The sequence below is a fragment of the Esox lucius genome, chromosome 20 (genome assembly GCF_011004845.1).
Source record: "Esox lucius isolate fEsoLuc1 chromosome 20, fEsoLuc1.pri, whole genome shotgun sequence".
In the NCBI taxonomy this organism is placed as follows: domain Eukaryota; kingdom Metazoa; phylum Chordata; class Actinopteri; order Esociformes; family Esocidae; genus Esox; species Esox lucius.
This window is the reverse complement of record NC_047588.1, coordinates 35,197,435-35,215,740: the sequence shown is the minus strand read 5'-3', so window position 1 is coordinate 35,215,740 and position 18,306 is coordinate 35,197,435. Positions and strand designations below refer to the sequence as shown.

Below are 18,306 nucleotides of genomic sequence, written 5' to 3'. Positions count from 1 at the left end.
AAATACAGTCAACAAGTGTCCCTTTCAGCGAAATCTTATATTTCTGTTCACCAGACAGACTCCCAGCTTAGAGAAGTGAATAGTGTTTCTGGGTTGGTGGTTCAGTGTTTGGGTTTGTCTTAATTTTTTATTTTCATCTTTATCAATATATTTTCTCTCCACCCATCCTCCATTCCTCTCCCCATCTCTTCCTCTCTCCCTCTTCTACTCTCCCTCACTCTGTCCGCCTCACCCCCACTCCTTCTGTCTCCCTTTCCTTCCCTGCTCCCTTTCTCTCTTTATCTCCCCCCTCTCTCATTCTACCTATCTCTCTTCCTCACTCTCCCACTCACCCTCTTACGGTTTCCCTCTCACCTTCCGTCTCTCTATCCTCCTCCAAATGTTTGACTTCTCTCCCTCTCTTCCCATCAGCCCCACTGTGTCCTCCTGGCCTCCAAAGAGAACAGTGCCCCCGTGAAACTGGGAGGATTTGGCGTGGCCATCCAGCTGGGAGAATCAGGACTTGTGGCTGGAGGTACGCAGCTCATTTCACGCTGGGAATATCCCATTCCTGGAAACCACTTATATGTTTGAAATGGGATTGGCTGCCTGGCCCTGGGAAATGTCTATGTTGGCATACCAAATGGAATGAAGCAAAATTTACTGACCAATGCATTCTTAACGGAATGCTAGTGTGTATGTTGGAAAAGAGGCTATGTCGTATTTATGTTCCTACGTTGCCTGGAGCATACCATATGAAATGTATCGCCAGTACATTGCTTCATGCTGTGCGATATGCTAGTGTTATTGGAACGTAGTGCAATCTTTTCTCACTCATCACACACACACCAACACACAAGAAGGATACAACTTTTAACAATGTCGTCTTTGCTTGCAATTCTGTACTTTTCTGCTGGTTTCTGCTGGAACTGTCTGCTTACATTCAAGAGGGTGATTGTCTTATCCAGCAGACATAGCCATTGGGCTGAACTAACACTTGAATGTTTTTGCCAAATTTACAGTAAAATACCAAAGGTTTTGCCTCTTTGCCGTCCAGCAACCCCTTGTGCTAAGTTTGGCGGTAGCAAGCTCTGTAGTGGGTGTTGGCCGGTGAATGCATTCTCCTTCAAACGTAGGTGCTGGGGAATACTTTGAGGCTGAGTGACCAGCTTGATTAAAGCAGAAATGCTTGTCAAGATATCCTTCAAAGGACATATAATCTTCAGCTCTGCTGAGCCTGCTGGGAGTTGATGCAGTAAGACAAAGCCCGAAGTGCAAATTCAAATTCACATATTTTGGGGGGGGAAACAACATGGGTATATTGGGAAAAAGACAAAATGTCCACTAATGCACAAAAGTTTGAGGTCGCTTAGAAATGTCCTTTTTTTCAAAAGAAATGCAACATTTTCTCCATAAAAATTGCATCAAATTGATGTAAGAAATACATTGTAGACATTGTTAATATGGTAAATGACTACTGTAGGTGGAAACAACAGATCTACATTGGTGTACAAAAGCCCATTATCAGCAACCATCAGTCCTGTGTTCTAATGGCATGTTGTTTGCTAATCTAAGTTAATCATTTTGAAAGGCTAACTGATCATTACAAATTCATTTTGCAATCATGTTAGCACAGCTGAAAGCTGTTGTGCTGATTAAAGAAGCAATAAAACTGACCTTCTATAGACTAATTGAGTATCCCCACTACCTTAACTTTGGCAATTTGGGGTTTGATTACAGGCTTAAAAAGGCCAGAAACAAGGAACTTGTTGGTTGTTTGGTTTTGGTAAAGTGGGAGATTTGTACAAGGTAAAAGGGATCTTGAAGAAAGAAGGCTATCACTCCATTTTGCATCGCCATGCCATACCCTTTTGACAGCGCTTGATTGGAGCCAATTTCCTCCTACTACAGGACAATCCAAGAATTATTTAGTGAAGAAGCAGTCAGCTGGTATTCTGTCTATAATGGAGTGGCCAGCATCGTCACCAAATCTCAACCCTATTGAGCTGTTGTGGGAGCAGCTTGACCATATGGTACATGCAGTTGTGCTCATAAGTTTGCATACCCTGGCAGAAATTCAAGTTTTGGCATTGATTTTGAAAATATGACTGATCATGCAAAGAAAATTGACTTTCCATCATGACAATGACCCTAAGCACAAGGCCAAGCTGACCCTTCAGTGGTCACAGCACAAAAAGGTGAAGGTTCTGGAGTGGCCATCACAGTCTCCTGACCTTAATATCATCAAGCCACTCTGCGGATATCTCAAACATGCGGTTCATGCAGGACGACCAAAGACTTTGCATGAACTGAAGGCATCTTGCCAAGACGAATGGGCAGCTATACCGCCTACAAGAATTCGGGGCCTCATAGAAAACTATTACAAAAGACTGCACGTTGTCATTGGTGCTAAAGGCAATACACAGTATTAAGAACTAAGGATATGCCGACTTTTGAACAGGAGTCAGTTCATTTTTTTTATTTGTTGTCATGTTTTGTTTTATGATTGTGCCATTCTGTTATGACCTACAGTTGAATGTGAATCCCATAAAAAATAATAGACATGTGTTTTGCTCATGATTTCTTTACAAATTACCAATTCTCCAAGGGTATGCAAACTTTTGAGTGCCCATCAAGCCAGCCCAACTTGAGAGAGGTGCTTCAGGAAGCATTGGGTGAAATCTCATCAGATTACCTCAACATATTGACAACTAGAATGCCAAAGGTCTGCAAAGATGTAATTGATGCAAATGGAGGATTCTTTGACAAAAGCTAAGTTTGAAGGTCACAATTATTATTTAAATTAACAATCTTTATTTTTAACCTTGTCAATGACTATATTTCCTATTATTTATTATATAGAATTTTTATCTTATATAACCTTTATTAAACCAGGTAAGCCGATTGAGAACAAATTCTCATTTGCAATGGCGACCCGGCCAAAATAAAACATAAATATTTATATTGTGCTGGACAAGATAGTTACGTTGGATACATAAAATATAAACATACAAAATACAATAAAGCATCTACATATAATACAGATCGAATAAAGAGTCAATATACAGTTTGTGCAAGGTGATGTCTAAGTGGTATGGAAATGACAAAATACAAGTACAATAAAGTGTCTATAAAACAAGAAACAAGGCAAGCCTAGATCAGCCAGGCCGCAATAGAAAGTGTTGATCATGGCTGCCCTCTCTAGATTCTAACCTAGGTCGCCCACGTGAAAGGCTGTGTCTTTAACCACAGCACCACAGAGCTGACCATATGCCAGATGTCAGTATAGCGTATTGACATTATATAATGTTGTCATGCATTAACATCATGTCAAGTTTGAATATTTCTTTAGACACCATTAACCAACGTGTTCAACTGAGTAACATTTATTATGAAGTTTACCTCCACCACAAATAGTATCTATGAACTGCATGACTTTTACCACTGGCCATTTTAAAAGCGTATTAGCCCGTAATATGTTGCTAGACACCATTACGCATTGTGTTAAACTTAGTAACATTTCTTATTACGTTTTGTGATGGTAATTCCATCGATCGACACTCTTAAAGGAGTAAGAAACAGAGACAAAGTTCTCTTGGCACATTCTAACAGTTTTATTAATATTTGCAAATATGAGAGACGCGTCAAACGCTTACAAACATAATCATCCGAGGAGTCTCTAACTCCATACATGAATAATCCGTATTTATTTCAAATGTTAGAAGGGGTGTGGTAAGTTGTTGCTATCTGTAAAATTTACCCAAAGGGCGGGTAAATTTTACCCACCTTATCCTTCTCAAATCCTGAGGAGACACAATGTCTGGATAGTCAACAGGGACACTAAAGGGTTATACAGATTTTCTAGTACCCCTCTAATCCACCTGTGCCGGTCAAGGATGCTGGTCAAGGATGTCCCCCTAGGACAAATACCAGATCCCTCTCGGCATCTTTAACTAGTAACTCATTCATACATGCATAGGACCAAGAATACATCAGTTCAAGATTTCCATAACAGTTTACCTCCACCACAAATAGCATCTATTAACTATATGGCTTTTGCTACTGGTCGTTTTAACAGCTTATTTGCCATTCTTGAAAACAATAACTACTGTATCAATATAGGTGACGATAACGGACTTTAACGTCAAGTGAAAAGCCAAGAGAATCGTGTAGCCAGCAAAGTTTTTGACTATACTGAAGAAATGCTAAGACATAATTCAAAAATCAACCAGAAATAGTCGTAACATAACAGTAAATTAGTGATGGCCGTTCTTCTAGCAGCAGGATATTATGCTAGCAGCGCTAACTCAGATTTCCTTTTTCAAAATAAAAGCCATAATTTAATTATATAAGGCGATATAGTTCACAATCTAGTCTGTCAATCTAGTCCAGTGAAGTTTTTGTATATTCTGAACAAATCCTAATATCCACCAGAACTGTTTTATTTTAGGCTTCCTATTACGTAGCTACATAAAGTTATAGCCAGCAAAGTTTTTGTCTGTCCTGAACCTCATGTGTCTTGACCACTACAGGAGTCAAACACGGGACCTGTTGTTCCATATGCCGCGTCTCTAACCACTACACTATTTATCAAGGCATATTCAGTCACCCAGTCAGTCAGTCAGTCAGGGACGGACGGACTCACAGTAAAAGACATTCACTCCGTTTACGCGGTCCGGCAAAAATACTGAATGTAGTTAAGAGTCTATACAGTTTGTGCAAGGTAAATCAATCGGTATGCAAAGATTGTGTAGCATTAACGGTAGGGGGAATAACATATTTGAGCATACCTAAGTAAATGGAATAGTGCGAAAGAGCATAAAACAAATATGACAGCAGTGCAGGTAAAATTAGTGCCACTATGCAGTAGGGGGAATAACATAGAAAATACAGTCGTTGGCAGCTGAGAACTGGAAAAAGTGGCGGCCAATGGAGGTGTGGGCTTATAGGGTGAACAGAGATGTATCTGCTTGAGCGCAGGCTGCGGGTTGGTAGAGCTATGGTGATTAGTGAATTTAGGTACGGCGGAACTTTGCCTAGCAAGGACTTATAAATTAGTTGGTACCAGTGAGTTAAGCGCAGAATATATATATTTCCTATTAAAAAAAAAAATCATGCAAAACAAATACATTTTTAAGTGACCCCAAACCTTAGAATGGTAATGCATAACATTGCAATGTTGTATACATTATAGGACATCAAATGGTTAATTACATGATATAACATTACATTGTTCTATACATTGTATTATATTACATTTTTACATTCATTATATAACAAAAATGGACTAGCTCTTTTTATAAGACTGAAACAATACTTATCTTCATGTTTGTTGTGTTGTAGTGGAGGACAGTTGGCTCATTTTGTTTCCTCAGATATTGTTTTGATGCAAATATCAACTTCCTCCTCAATGTGGTTGTATTGTTGTCTATGGTTCTCTATGAAACTACAGTATCCCCTTCAACATGGAACTAGACACATGTCAATCTGGCCATGTTATGGGATGAAAGGTGGACTTGTTTTTGTTTGTTTAATGTATACACACACCACACACTCATGGACACACTCTCAGACACACTGTTTTTCCCGCTCTCTCTGTCGGAAGAATAATAGAAAGTTATATATAGAATATAAATATATATATATATATATATATATACAAAATATATATATATATATATATATATATATATATTAAGCCAACCCCTTGCTTGCTTTACCGCCTATAATTCATTCGAAAAACACAAAATCTGTCTTTGTCTTTCTTTATTTACACAGATTGACCCACAATATGCAAGTGAAAGCAAAAAAAGAAAATGTATAATTAAAATTATAATTAAAACAGTAAGTCTTGTTAAATACATCACTACTAAATTTGCGCACCTGTGAAGTATTTGTAAAGGGTTAGGGTTAGGTGGAATTACCTTTTGCTTGAATTTCAGCCTCTTTGAATATGTCTCTACTCACTGTGCATACCTGGACTATTTGCGATATTTTACCATTCTTCCTTGCAAAATTGTTCAAGCTTATGGACTGGACTATTCAAATCATTCCACAGATTCTTAATGGGATTTAGGTCGAGGCTCTAAATAATCCATTCAAGGACATTCACCTTCTTGTCATTCAGCCACTGTAAAGTTGCTTTGGCGATTTGACAGTCATTGTCATGTTGAAACGTGAACCATCTTCTCCTTCTCAAGTTACCATTGGCCTCTTGTTAGCCTCTCTGATCAGTTTCCTCCATCCAGTTTGGAGGGACGGCCTAATCTATGCAAGCTCTGGATGGTGTCATACACCTTCCACTTATGGTCTTAAACTGTGATCAAAAGGATATGGTATGGAAATGACATACCATATCCTTTTGATCGCTAATTTGTACCTTTCTGCAACTTTATCCTGATGGTCTTTTGAAAGTGCCTTTCTGCCTATATTAGATTCTTTGCTTTGAATTGCACTATTATGCAGTCGAGTCCTATGATCAACTGCTTTTATACTGAACTAATCAGTCTCACTACAGTTAATCACCGATGGAAGCCTATTAGCTTGATTTGTGATCCGAAAGGTGGTTCGTTTGCAATTTCAATTCTAAGGGGTGTTCATTTATCCAAATAGGGTATTTTATGGTTTTAATTTTAGAAAAACAAATGTTCTTAGATCATTTGGGTTACTGTGTGTAAATGTAGCCGGAAGAACATGCCCCCCCATGTTATAAGCAGAACCCCCCCCCCCTCCCCACTACCCACAATAATAACAAGTCTCTGCAAAGTGGGTTTCCCCTGCAATCTGAAACTAACTACCCCTGTATCGGGAGATGGAGATTTGTAGCTGTTAAAGCCACAGTATAGAACATATCCTGTTTCATGTTCAGAAAAAATGAGAAGTTAAAATATTTTAGGCAAGCACTTTTGCTTTAATAATATACTTGCCTGGTCTCTTCCTGTCCCTCCCCTTGTCTTCTCTCCAGGTCGCGTGGGCACACCCCACTTCATGGCCCCAGAGGTGGTGAAGAGGGAGCCATATGGGAAGCCAGTGGATGTGTGGGGCTGTGGGGTTATACTGTTCATCCTGCTGTCTGGCTGCCTGCCCTTCTATGGCACCAAGGAGCGTCTGTTTGAAGCTATCTGCAGGGGCAAGTATAAGGTAGTAGTTGATTTACATAACACTCCATCAAGAAGGACAACTACATAACAACATAATGAAGAAGGATAGCTACATAACCATTCGGTCAAGAAGGGTAGTTACATATTTACACAGTCATCAACAATAGCTACATAACTACGCGGTCAACAGGGATAGCTACATAACCACCATGTCAACAAGGATAGCTACATAACCACATAGTCAACATGGATTGCTACATAACTACACAGTCAACGAGGATAGATACATAACTACATGGTCAACAAGGATTGCTACATAACTACACAGTCAACGAGGATAGCTACATAACTACATGGTCAACAAGGATTGCTACATAACTACACGGTCAACAAGGATTGATACATAACCACACGGTCAACAGGGATAGCTACAAAACTACAGTCAACAAGGATAGCTACAAAACTACAGTACACGGTCAACAAGGATAGCTACATAACTACACAGTCAAGACAGGATAGCTATAAAACTAGACGGTCAACAAGGATTGCTACATAACTACACGGTCAACAAGGATTGATACATAACTACACGGTCAACAAGGATTGATACATAACCACTCGGTCAACAAGGATAGCTACAAAACTACAGTACACAGTCAACAAGGATAGCTACATAACTACACAGTCAAGACAGGATAGCTATAAAACTACATATTCAACAAGGATAGCTACATAACTCCACAATGCTGTGGATAAAATCTGAAAAAGTGTCAATGTTTTTGGCTAATACATCATTTTGAATAAATTTTACCTTTCAGGGTGAATTCTATATATAAATATAAAATAACTTGTTGATTTCCTGGTGGGCTTAAAACTTTTTTGTCCAACAGTAAAAAAAAAAAAAATCAAAACTTGATGTGCTGTCCTGATAAGTAACCCTGTGCCAACTGAAAGCATGTGGTTGCTCTCTGTGTATTTGTGTGTCCAGTTGAACCCCAGGCAGTGGGGCCATATCTCAGAGAGTGCTAAGGATCTGGTCAGAAGGATGCTCATGCTGGACCCTGCTGAGAGAATCACTGTCTACGAGGCCCTCAATCACCCCTGGCTTAAGGTACACACACACACACACACACACACACAGAAACAGACAGACAGACACGCAGACACACATTTACAATCCATTACTACTCTGTTTCTACTGCACGTTTTTAACTTAATACTCACTACTATAAATGCTGTACCACCACTATACTCTGTGTTTACACCTTCATCTCTATTCACACCACTGTATTTGTTAGAATTGTTTCAGTGTGTGTATTTGTTTTATTTAATAATAATAATAATAATAATAATACATGGGATTTATATAGCGCTTTTCAATGACCCAAAGACGCTTTACAAAAACAAGCAAAACAAAGAACACTGAGAAATAAAATATACAACAACAAAGGGGCTATGGGAAGGCTTGTTTAAACAGAAATGGCTTAAGGCGGAGTCGGAAGGTGTTAAGAGAGTCAGAGTCAAGGATGGATTGTGGCAGTGAGTTCCAGAGCCGGGGAGCAACCCTGGAGAATGCCCTATCACCAAAGCTCCGTAGCTTGGATCTGGGGATGATGAGGTGGCCTGCTGTACAAGAGCGGAGTGAGCGTGAAGGTTGATAGTGTTGAAGAAGGTCCGAGAGGTAGGGGGGAGCAAGTTTGTGGAGGGCTTTGTAAGTCAGGAGGAGTATTTTGTATTCAATGCGCTGTTTGACAGGGAGCCAGTGAAGCTCACAGAGGATGGGGGTGATGTGCTGCCAGGACTTTGAATGAGTAAGAAGCCTCGCAGCAGAGTTTTGAACCATTTGGAGCATATGGAGGTATGAGGAGTTGATTCCGGACAAGAGGGAGTTACAATAGTCAAGACGGGAGGAGATGAATGCATGAATCAGAGTTTCAGCTGCAGGTGGGGGGAGGGAGGATTTGAGTTTTACAATGTTACGAAGATGAAAGAAAGATGATTTGACAGTCTGTTTAATGTGTTGCTCGAAACAGAGGGTGGAGTCAAGGATGACCCCAAGGTTGCGAGCACAGGGGGATGGAGAAACTACAGTGTTGTCAATGGTGAGAGAGAATGTGCCAGTTTTACTAAGGGTGGATTTGGTGCCGATGAGAAGAAGTTCTGTTTTTTCACTGTTGAGTTTGAGGAAGTTGTGATGCATCCATATTTTTATTTCAGAGAGACATGATTCAATATGGGCCAGAGGTGGGTTGGTGAGAGATTTGGTGCTGAGATAAATCTGTGTGTCATCAGCGTAGCAGTGGAAATTAAGGTTGAAGTGGCGGAGGATCTGACCAAGGGGGAGGATGTAAATAATGAAGAGTAAGGGACCCAGAACAGAGCCCTGGGGGACCCCCTGCGTGACTGTAGATATTTCAGATTTTTGGTGACTGAGGGAGATGTAATGGGTTCGATTTGTGAGGTAGGTTTGCAGCCAGGAGAGTGCGGTTCCCTCAACACCCAGACCCCTGAGCCTGGTGAGGAGGATCTGGTGGCTCACGGTGTCAAATGCGGCACTCAGATCCAGGAGAATCAGGATGTTGAGGGAACCAGCATCAGCAGAGATGAGGAGGTCATTGACAACTTTGAGTAGTGCAGTCTCTGTGCTGTGGAGTGGGCGGAAACCAGACTGGAGGGGTTCAAACAGGTCATTGTGAAGCAGGTGTTGGAGTTGAGAGGCAACCGTCCTTTCCAGGGTTTTGGCAAGGAAGGGGAGGTTGGATATCGGGCGGAAATTGTTCAGGATGGTGGTATCTAGTCCAGGCTTCTTTAAGATGGGAGTGACAGCAGCAGTTTTATAGATGGACGGGACAATGCTATGGGTGAGGGATAGGTTAATGATGCGTGTGATGTAGGGACAGAGTGCAGGCAGGCAGGCTTTAATGAGAGAGGCTGGAATGGGATCAAGGGAACAGGAAGTTGATTTGGACGAGAGTATAATTTTGGTGATATAGTCGGAGTCAATGGGGGAAAATGTATGAAGGTGAGTGCGAAGGACAGGCGGTGGACAGAGTGAGTAATCAGCGGTTGGAGAAAGGGAACAGGGAAACTGACCTAACAGTGATGCATTGATTTTTTTGATTTTGTCTTTGAAGAATGAAAGGAAAGTGCTGGCAGGGAGAGTATGTGAGGTATGGTTGTTATGGCGAGGCTGAAGTAGCTTGTTGACTGTTGAGAATAAGGTATGTGAGTTCATATTAGAGCTACTGATAATGTTGCAGAAGTAGGAGGACCGAGCAGTACTGAGGGCATCTCTGTATGTAGAGTAGTGATGCTGTCTTTCTATTCTTGTTTAATTATTTTGAGGGAAGTGTCCATGTCATTGAATGGTCTATACAGGGATTTTCCTGCATATAAAACTCAAAGTTGGCCGCCTTGTTAAAAACGCCTGAACTACGTCCAATCTGCATAACATTTGTTAACGTTTCAGATGAAGTCTAGTAGAATCACACATGTATTTCCAACAGAGACAGACGAAGATGACTGGTAAAAAGACGACTATGATTGGAGTACAAATTGGAGTATGTAGGCTACTGTCCCCAACAACATTATATATGCAATGTACAGTGTAAAAATTTACAATTAACATATTTAAATGACGAACAATTTTATATGACACAGTTTAATGTTATAAAAACATCGCTATTTGAACCAAATTATGAATTAGGAAGGCGTTCCGGAGGCATCCGAAACAGATGCCCAAGCCACCTCAGCTGACCCCTCTCGATGTGGAGGAGCAGCGGCTCTACTTTGAGCTTCTCTCGGGTGACAAAGCTTTTCACCCTATCTGTAAGGATCGCCCAGCCACCCTGCGGAGAAAGCTCATTTCGGCCACCAAATATCCAGGATCTTGTCCTTTCGGTCATTACCCAAAGCTCATGACCATAGGTGAGAGTAGGAACGTAGATTGACCAGTAAATCGAGAGCTTCGCCTTGCGGCTCGGCTCTTTCTTCACCACGACAGACTGATACATCGACCGCATTACTGCAGAAGCTGCACCGATCCGTCTGTCAATCTCCCGTTCCATCCTTCCCTCACTCGTGAACAGGACCCCTAGATACTTAAACTCCTCCACTTGAGGCAGGCACTCTCCACCAACCTGAAGTGGGCAAGCCACCCTTTTCCGACTGAGGACCATGGCCTCGGATTTGGAGGTACTGATTCTCATCCCCACCGCTTCACACTCGGCTGCAAACCGTCCCAGTGCTGAAGGTCCTGGTTAGAAGGGGCCAACACGACAACATCATCCGCAAAGAGCAGTTTGCATAAATTATGTTATTGAGTTTGAGTAATCAAAAAGTTACGTTACTGATTACAAATGTGGACAGGTAACTTAAAAAGTAACCTACCCAACCCTGAGCATAGCTAAGGGAAGTCAAGAGAAGGGATAAATAACATGGTGTCAAGGCAAGGATGGTGAAAAAACAGAGCGACAAGGTGGCAGTATATACATCTCTGCCTTTTTAATGCAAGAACATAGTATAACAGCATAGTATTAGTTAAGCGTGATGAGTGATTTCATATTCTTATTTTTTTGTGATTCCTAGATCTTCTAATAAACATAGTTTTGTTATCAGGTGGCCCACACATTATGAATAGGGAATGATATGCTCTGTATGCTAGACGCATTGTGGAGCCAAAGTGTTTGGGGGCAGGGCCCAACACTAACTTTTTTTCTCACTGGCTCTTTCGGGCCAGCTGGTTTGAAATCTACTGGCCCGGACTGAATTAAAAACAAAAACACACAATACAATTGTATTGTACAGAAGTATTGTATGTAAATATCAAATCATCAGAATATTGATTTGTACCACAGTTTTGCATGTGATGTGAGACATGAGCTGGTAGAAGCGATTGCTGTTTACATAAATATGATACAATGTACATGATTACTTTTTTAATAGATAGTCATCAAAATATCACTATAAATATCATTATCATCTTTTCATGAACATACTTGCATTTGATGTGACGCATAAAAGCCAGTTGGTTCACAGGCTTCTAATGTGTCACTGCTAGAAAGGCAGGTGTAGGGCAGGCGTAGTTAACATGACACCGTTGACAAGCCATGTCCGTAAGGCCGCAATACGCGCCACAAGCTGCCGGGACTGAACAGCATGTTGATTTCGCTAGTTGTTCATTAACTTTTAAAATGACCCTGCCTTATCGGCCTTTGTCGGAAACGCACAACAGGTTAGGGGAGAACATGTGTCTCTTGCCTATATTGTTTTCAACCCAAGGAACCTGTTCTTAATAAAAAATTATCGCATAAAATTTGCCTCGTAAGATGCAATGTTTGGGTCCCACTCTAGAATGCACTATGAACTATGATTGGTCAAAACAGACAAGCCATCGAATATTATTGCTCGTCTATGAACTATGATTGGTCAAACAGACGACACTGGTACTGTACCAGACGGAGGGGAGAGAATAAGCATCACAGACACATTTTAATGCGAGAACAATCAAAAATGTAAGCCGGAATAGTGACAAAGATGACAAGCAAATGTGTTGATACGACACTATGAATTTAAATATTGAGCACTGGCCCTTATAGCCTATTGCTTGTATTTTGGTTGCTAGTAGGGAGGAAATTGTAGTGTACATAAACTGCTCAATTGGACTACAGGGCAGATTTAACACTATAATAGTTGTATTTTTTCAGGTGTGTAGCCAGCTATCACAGATTGGCATACGGTGGAGTGTGGGGTTTCGGGGGTTGTGGGACCACCTTTGCCTAATTTTGAGCCAGGAAAAACCCTGCCACTGTATAACTTTTGGGTGTGTGCTTTGTGATACTAATAACAGTTAAAACGTAAAAACACACACTTCAGTAACCATTGGCTCAAGGTCGACAAGCGCACAAACACACACACATCTTTTTGCTGAACTGAAAGGCTAGTTAAGTGAGATTGGGTATGTGTGTGTGTTTATCAGGAGAGAGACCGTTATGCCTATAAGATCCACCTCCTGGAGACAGTAGAACAGCTGAGGAAGTTCAACTCCAGGAGAAAGCTCAAGGTAAGCCTTGTATTTTCAACCTTCCGTGCGTAGATTAATGGTCTTGCTGTTTGGGAGACCCTGGTGCTAACATGGATGGTTTGTCTGTCTTCAGGGAGCTGTACTAGCAGCAGTCTCCAGTCACAAGTTTAACTCCTTCTATGGAGACCCACCTGAGGAGTTACCTGACTTCTCTGAAGACCCCACATCCTCAGGTAGAAGCACACCTACAAACACACACACACACACACACACACAGGAACTCTCTAGACATTCTGAATGCCAAACCTTTTTGTTCTGAATGCCCAACACACACACACACGCACACACGTCAGATACACACAAACATGAAAACAAAGCTTTGACCATGGTGAGATAAGAATGTACACGATTTGAGATCTGCATCCATTAATAAATAGAGGTTTCTGTGCATGAATAATTATAGGTCTCTGTGCATGAATAATTATAGGTCTCTGTGCATGAATAATTATAGGTCTCTGTGCATGAATAATTGGAGGTCTGCATGCATTGATAATTAGAGGTCTGCATGCATTGATAATTAGAGGTCTGCATGCATTGATAATTAGAGGTCTGCATGCATTAATAATTAGGTCTGCATGCATTAATAATTAGTGATCTGCATGCATTAATAATTGGAGGTCAGCATTCATTAATTATTAGAGGTCTGCATGTATTCATAATTATAGGTAAGCAAGAATTCATAGTTGTCTGTGTGCATTATTAATTGGAGGTCTGCCTGCATTAATAGTTGGGGGTCTGCAGGCATTAATAATTAGAGGTCTTCATGCATTTATAATTAGAGATCTGCATGCATTAATAATTGGAGGTCTACATGTATTAAGAATTGAAGGTCTGCTTGCATTAATTATTAGAGGTCTGGGTGGATTAATACTTGGAGGTCTGCATGCATTAATAATTGGAGGTCTGCATGCATTAATAATTGGAGGTCTGCATGCATTCATAATTGGAGGTCTGCATGCATTAATAGGTGGAGGTCTGCATGGATTAATAATTGGAGGTCTGTATGCATTAATAATTGGTTTTCTGCATACATTAATAATTGGAGGTCTGCATGCATTAATAATTGGAGGTCTGCATGCATTAATAATTGGTGGTCTGCATGCATTAATAATTGGTGGTACGCGTGCATTAATAATTGGAGGTCTGCGTGCATTAATAATTGGAGGTCTGCGTGCATTAATAATTGGTGGTCTGCGTGCATTAATAATTGGTGGTCTGCGTGCATTAATAATTGGTGGTCTGCGTGCATTAATAATTGGTGGTCTGCATGCATTAACAATTAGAGGTCTGCATGCATTAATAAGAGGTCTACATGCATTAATAATTAAAGGTTTGCATGCATTCATAATTGGAGGTTTGTGTAGATTAATAATTTGAGGTCTGCAGGTCTGTGTTTGAATGCACCTGTGATAATCTGTCACTTATCTAACACAAATTGTAAGCAGGGCTACATACAGTGGAATGACCTTTTGGTTTTGTGTAATTCAAAAAAGGGCTGGTAGAGTTGAATTTTGACACAGGGCTGGTGGAGTTCACCTCTGGTGGTCATATAAGTTCATCCAGCATCTCTAAAAACCTGGGATGGTTTACATAGAGAATGTCTAATGAAAATCTTTCATTGTTTGCCATTGCTGTGTCCAAATACATGGATAACTTGTGTGCACATTTTGAAACTCCCAATTTGAATGTTTGTGTTAATGCGGCCTTCATACTAGGACTTCTGGCAGCTGAAAGTAGGTATACCTACTCTAGGGTGTGTGTGTGTGTGTGTGTCTGTCTGTGTGTGTGTATGCAGTGCATCTGTCTGAATGTGTTTGTTTCTTTCAGTCAACTCTTACACACTTGGATTCTTGGATTCTGGTTGTGGTTTGATGTTGCGTTGTATGTCCTTTGTGTCGTTTCATATTTGATCTCTTATTGCATTCCCCTCTTATGTTTTCTACATTACTGTCTGAGTGATTATGGATTGTCTGATTTGACGTGTCGTTCTCTCTCCGTGCATGCACGTGTCCGCGCCTGCGTGCGTGCACATTTGTGCGTGTGTGTGTGCGCATTTGTGTGTGTGCGCGTTTGTGTGTGTGCGCGTTTGTGTGTGTGTGTATGTGTGTGTGTGTGTGTACACAGGGGCTGTGTCTCAGGTGTTGGACAGTCTGGAGGAGATCCATGCATTGACCGACTGCAGTGAGAAAGATCTGGACTTCTTACACAGTGTCTTTCAGGACCAGCATCTACACACGTTACTGGACGTGAGTAAATAAACACACACATACAGTCACATCAAACAGACAAACGCAAAATGCATTCACTCCACAATGAGAAACACACTCATTCCTAAACACACATACTACTTGGTTTGAGTAGATGACACCCACTCAGACATTCTAGTCAAGCAGGCAGGGTTGTTTCTGTCTGCACCTGTTAGCTGTGACTGTTAATCATCCACTCCTGATTGAATGGCTAACTGACTGTATGACTGACTGTATGACTGACTATGTCTGAATAGCTGACTGACTATCTGATTGAGTAGCTGGCTGACTGACTGACTGACTGTATGTCTGAATAGCTGACTGACTATATGATTGAATAGCTGGCTGACTGACTGACTGTATGTCTGAATACCTGACTGACTATATGATTGAATAAGCTGGCTGACTGACTGACTGTATGTCTGAATACCTGACTGACTATATGATTGAATAAGCTGGCTGACTGACTGACTGTATGACTAAACAGCTGACTGACACAAACTTATTGCTTTGTTGCTCTTACAGAAGAAGTGATAGCTAGATACTGTGGATTGTTTAGTCTCCTTTTTCTTTTTCTTTTCCCTACTCTTTCTCGCTCTCTCTAATGCTTTCCTTTTCCCTATTTCTCTCCTCTCGTTAGTGTTCTGTGTTTTGTCTGTCACCCATAATTCATAGCAGCCAGCCAACCACTCTGCTCTAGAGGGCACCAGCAGTTTACTGCCAAAACATACGCACGCTCCAGGAGGGAACTATGCTCTACTCCTCATGATTTCATGCCACATTAGGAAACAGGCTTTCTGGCTGAGGAGAAATTGTGTGTGTGTGTGTGTGTGTGTGCATGCTGTTCAATGAGGCTTGTTGAGTGTAAACATTATTGTCTTAATTTTGTAGGGTTCTTGGTTATCCTGCATCACAAGGCCAATATGTAACAGCTATCATCAGCTTATGACAACTGACTTCACCTAGTCATAAGACACAGGGTCATCTAGGTGAGGTGGATCATGCACTAGCTTCATTGTAATCAGCTGACACTAAGTTGTGTTAGATTCGGTCAATTTTTTATCCATGAACAGAATTAATGCAACTGGTAGTCAGGGGAGAATCTTTTATCATTTGCATGAATCCAAAATGTTGTTCTTCCATTGTCCTTCCATGTTCTCCAATGATTACAAAGTTAACAGTCTTTTTTGCCAGGACACACAGGAGGTGGTCAGTGGTCATAGCCAACCATTACACAGACTATTATAAGAAAGGTTTGTCCTACAAAATACCCTTGTATGGTGTATTCCAACCTATGACCCGAGGGTGTATTCAGAGAGTCCTATGACAGTCACATACACAGTTCTTAGCAGGTGCAATGGACAGGGTGTTTGGGACCCATCAGTAATGGGACATCACATTTCCTACCTATTGTCCTTCATACAGAGATAGTTAGTACTCTCATACATTGTGTCAAGCTTAATTCAGTTACTTTTCATGCTCATTATCAATCAGTTGTCTTGACCACAGGAGTGACACTGGTACAGGCAGACCTCATTTGACCCTGAAGGCCTGTTTGTTTGTTTATTATTCACGTGTTTGCTTGTTTTTTATTGCCTTATCTATGCAAGGCAGAGTAACAGTTGAGTGTGCATCTTCCTGTGTCTGGATACTGTGGATATGAACAAGAGTGTGAGTGTGCGCGCGTGTGTGTGTGTATGTGTGCGCGCATGCTCGCGTGCGTGTTCAATCTTGCATGCTTATGTGCATATAAAGTGATAGAAAAGTGTTGTCTGGGGAGGAGGCTGTTTCTTTCGTAACCTGCCCCAGTTACCAGGGCCTGCAGGGGCCCAAAACGTTGAGAGGAGGAACAGAGGAAGTCTCCAAGTCTCCCACGGAAAGACTGTCCCTGCTGCGGCAGGTGGCCATTCAAAACCCAGACCCAGCTGAAGAGGGACAGACCTGCTCCTTTCGCTGAAAAGAGAAAAAGATAGATCGACCACAGGCTCATGTAACTCAACACCGACAGAGAAAAAGACCCCCACACTCCTCCGCTGAAAAGTGATGCAAAAAAGGAGAGAAAGAACCAACATCTGTACTAAAAAAAACCGGGCTAACAATGGGTGTCATTGTCAGCTTTGCCCCTTTCACTGCTCGGTGGCTCCCGGCTCCGGACTCCTGCGGTAGGCCGTCTGTGAGGACGTCTTTAGGACTGTTGTTACTGTCCTCTCCACTCGCATGGAGAGAGGCTCTGGGCGACTATGGATCCAATGGACACGGAATGGATGGACTGTTAGCGTAGCCTGGTCTGCATGCCACACTAGTTAAGTGTTTACTCCGCTGGGATTAGCTATCGCTTGGTGAGATGGTTTTGTTGTCTCATTGTGTGAGTGTATGGGTACTTGGTGCGTGTCTGCGTGTATGTAAAGTCTTTACATTAGATGGGCTGTGTCCTTGTTGGAAACACGTTCTAGTCTGTATGCTGTCTTGACTATCACTGTGCCTTTAGACTCTGCGATTTAACAATAAAGCCAATTAGTGATATTGAAACGATAGCACCTGCATGTACAGTAAAATACACTTATTTTTAAACATGTTATCTTGTCAGAGCATTTTGATAATATTGAAGGATGATAAAAAAAGTTGGCAACTTCATGTTAGATGGTTCCTTACCCTGGAAATAAAATAGATTAACTGTAGTCACTGGTTCATTTTCCTTTAAACTGCAACTGCAGACATCTACTAGATTTAGCCACCGCTAGCTCAAAATGAATGGCAGTAATTGGGACGGGTGAGCGTATTTTTCTAAATCTCTCAGAAACAGCTGAAATCAATTATATATTTGGTTTAATGTTACTCTAAGCTGATTGAGTTTTAGGTAGCGGTGGCTGAAGTTAGCTGAAGTTTGCCATGTATGTTT

General features: G+C 41.3%; 1 protein-coding gene across 20 annotated transcripts in view; it reads left to right on the top strand.

Annotated features, from left to right (window-relative positions):
* caska (calcium/calmodulin-dependent serine protein kinase a) overlaps positions 1–18,306 on the top strand; it is a 177,585-nt gene that overhangs the window by 125,894 nt on the left and 33,385 nt on the right. For 10 of the 20 annotated variants that reach the window (XM_034289158.1, XM_034289164.1, XM_034289160.1 and 7 more), the window contains exons 6-12: positions 412–514; positions 6,944–7,122; positions 8,068–8,190; positions 13,057–13,140; positions 13,235–13,334; positions 14,877–14,894; positions 15,286–15,407. In XM_034289158.1, coding sequence (XP_034145049.1) covers positions 412–514; positions 6,944–7,122; positions 8,068–8,190; positions 13,057–13,140; positions 13,235–13,334; positions 14,877–14,894; positions 15,286–15,407 — 729 coding nt within the window. The remainder of the gene's footprint in view (positions 1–411; positions 515–6,943; positions 7,123–8,067; positions 8,191–13,056; positions 13,141–13,234; positions 13,335–14,876; positions 14,895–15,285; positions 15,408–18,306) is intronic. The other 10 variants (XM_034289166.1, XM_034289157.1, XM_013139171.4 and 7 more) reach the window with 3 other exon arrangements.